The sequence below is a fragment of the Medicago truncatula genome, chromosome 3 (assembly GCF_003473485.1).
Source record: "Medicago truncatula cultivar Jemalong A17 chromosome 3, MtrunA17r5.0-ANR, whole genome shotgun sequence".
In the NCBI taxonomy this organism is placed as follows: Eukaryota; Viridiplantae; Streptophyta; class Magnoliopsida; order Fabales; family Fabaceae; genus Medicago; species Medicago truncatula.
The window spans coordinates 10936395-10939721 of record NC_053044.1 but is presented as its reverse complement, the minus strand read 5'-3'; the positions used below and the strand labels follow the sequence as shown (position 1 = coordinate 10939721).

Below are 3327 nucleotides of genomic sequence, written 5' to 3'. Positions count from 1 at the left end.
ATAAATATACAAGAAAACATGATAACAGTCATAAACCAATATCAAAATCGATTAAAATCTATCAAAATCGATTAAAAAATACCTTAATAACACGCAACGATCCATCATTATTCATCACCAATAGTTCTTCTGTAATAGCTTGGTCATTAATTCTGTGATCTCTTGTCAACTGCTCAACATGGATTCATGTTTTGATTTGTTATTAACCTTAATACAAATTACAGCACGCGAATCTCCAAGATTCGCAATATGTAGCGTCCCTTTCCATATAATTCCAGCAAGACAGCATGAACCAAATATCCAAGAATATAATTGGCTCTGCAATATAATTCGTTTTTACAAAATCCAAACAACCCTCTTCAGTAGCAAAAACTGCATTCCTCAGGGTAGCTTCAGTTATATCATTCTAATTATCTTTAGCATGCCCTATAATGGAACCACATAACATGGCTATTGATTAATAATAAAAATCATTCCCTTGAGGCCATATAATAGATGTGTAGTTTTGACAATCTTTAGCACTAACTGGATTAATAACATGGCTATTGATTCATGCAAAGGAATTTAAGGGTTCAGAGCCATTTATGAGCACATAGAATCCACATTTAATCATAGTTTATGCTGTAAATATTTATACATGAATTTGAGAAAGAAGGAATGCTAGCTAGAACAAATTCTTGTTAAAAAAGCTAGCAACAAACTCTTCTTGCTATTTAAGAATATCCTTATTACCATGTAGAATCAAATGTTGAATCAAATTAATTAAGAGTGAACGAAACCATGAAATTTAATTTAGAGTAATGTAAAAACACTATGCAACATTTCAGAATACTTTTGAACTTTCATTTCCAAAACAAAGCAGAACCATACAAGTTTTTTTGCTACATATCAGACATAATCCTTTGTGTCACAAACTCCAGAACACTTATTAAAATTTCATGATACGTAAAACTGAGGAAAAACCACTGTTTGAGATTCTACCGATTGCTCTGAGCCCGAGAACTCTCGCCCTCAAGGGTTTGAGGGTTCAGAGCCAGAGGAGTCCGAGGGCCTTGAGAGCTAGATGCATGTGATGAACCTGATTCAAACTGGATAATATCCTTCAGACTCCGATGCCTCATTGAATCCAGCCTTGAAGTGGTTAATCCAAATTGTGCAAAATCTGATTGTACAGGCCTGTCAGATGAGCCTGTGTAGGACAAATTAAGTACAGGCTGCCTCGGAAACGACGTTTTGTCCAAGAACACCACAATCACACTTATATCATCATGAAAAGACCTCCGGCTCACATTGTTGCGTCCCGTAGCAGCGGCCTGAATCTTCCTATAGGTAACCTTCCTTCTTTTAGCAGCTACCGCTAGAGCGGTACTCAGAAGCCTTTTCGCAATTCCCTGCAAAATCCACCACAGAATAATTAAATTAAAAGCCTGCAAATATAACTGTAAAGACTCAAATTGTCGTCAATCAAAAAACACGAAGACTTATTTTCATTTTCTAAAGGCTAAATAAGTCTTCGTGTTTCTTCTCAATGTGAATGGAAAAATCAAGAAAAGAACAAGTTATAGATATATACATACATTTCTAGGATTCTTTCGAACAATTTCAGCAGCTTTTTTATTTGACAAGAAATCCCAAAGTCCATCAGAAGCAAATATAATAAACTGATCATTATCTGTTAAAACTCTAGTATGCATCTCTGGTTCTGCTGATAGCACACCTCTTGTAAAGGGTTCCGGAACTATTTCCAATTTGGGGAATGATTCGCGCAAAGTAAATTCAGACCTCTTCAGATATGCATCACCAATAGCTCTACTAACCTAAATCAATATACAAGAAAACATTACAACCAATATCAAATCAAACAATAACTCTATCTAAATTGATTAAAAGAAAAACAAAAAATTACCGTAATGAAGCCTTTAACACGCCACGATCCATTATCATTTATCACAACGTTAGGATCATCAGGATGCATTGCCCTGAGTTCTTCTCTAATAGCTTCATCATTACAATTGTGATCTCTTGTTAACTGCTCAGCACGGATCTTTTTATTAACCATAGTACCAATTACAACCCGCGAATCTCCAAGATTTGCAACATGTAGTGTCTCTTTCCATATAATTCCAGCAAGACAGCATGAACCAACATATCCAAGATTTGGCTGATGCATATAATTCATTTTTGCAAAATCCAAAAAACCCTCTTCAGTAGCAGAAACAGCATTTCTCAGGGTAGCTTCAGTTATATCATTCTCATTATCATTAGCAAACCCTATAATGTAAACACATAACATAAAATAAAAATACCGTTAATTCTCAAACCAATAAAAAAAGTTCAAAGATTAATAAAAAGAAATAAACTTTTTTATCAAAGAAAGATACTCACTCAATAGATTTTTGAAGAGATGTTCACAGATGAACCGGGAAGCTTGGGTGCCACCATGGCCATCGTAAATTCCAAGAAAGAGTGCATTGTTAGAGGCAACTTCAATTTGGCTTTGATCTTCCATAGTAGTATTGGCTTGAACAACAGCACTGGAAAATTCTCCATAGCAATGGCTTTGTAGATTAATCGATCTCCCGAGAGGGTCTTCGTCGAATAAAGCAAAGTTGTCATTCCTCATGTTCCTGTATAGATTAACTATATTTTCAAGCCAAGAATGCATCTTTGAAGGAAAAGAAAATGTGATTGGAAAAGAAAAATAGAGTGATCTTGATTGTGAATGATGATTTAAAGTATGAAAAATTGTGAATGTGATTGAAGGAATGAATATTCTATATATATATGTATGTGTGTGTGTGTGTGTATATCAACTAACTGACAACAGAAAACTAAATATTCTAAACAGAAACCTAACAGAATTTAACTAACTTTGTCATTGCAATATTATGAATTGGCGGGAAAAGGAAAATTGAAGGAAACGTTTCTATGTGATATATTGACCACACATTTCTACATAAGATGATTTCTATGAAGCACGGATACGAACACGGACACCGGACACGACACGGACACTGACACGCCGACACAACTAATAATTTGAAAAAGTCACATATTTTAGTGTAAATACAAGTGTCGGTGTCGGGCACGACACGCCTAATTGGAGGAGTGTTCGTGCTTCGTAGGATGATTTGATTGAAGGGAATGATTTAACAGAACTTTTATGTTATTATAGCGTATGAAAGTTTTGGACCTTAATTTTTCTTCCTTCATTTTCTTTAATTTCTAATTATTTTCCTATCATGAAAGTATGAGTCAATGGGAGATGGATGGCTCACTTGGGATTAAAGGAGTTAAGGTATAAAAGGTCCAAGTTTGAATCATGGC

The 3327-nt window shown here is 34.9% G+C and overlaps 1 protein-coding gene across 1 annotated transcript; it reads right to left on the bottom strand.

Annotated features, from left to right (window-relative positions):
* Positions 1-977: 977 nt before the first annotated feature.
* LOC11409793 (probable protein phosphatase 2C 43) lies at positions 978-2623 on the bottom strand. Its single transcript, XM_003599346.3, has 4 exons — positions 2386-2623; positions 1907-2271; positions 1578-1817; positions 978-1391 (listed from the first exon to the last, which is right to left on the bottom strand). The coding sequence occupies exons 1-4, from the start codon at positions 2621-2623 to the stop codon at positions 978-980; spliced, it is 1257 nt and encodes a 418-aa protein (XP_003599394.3).
* Between the last annotated feature and the right edge of the window lie 704 nt (positions 2624-3327).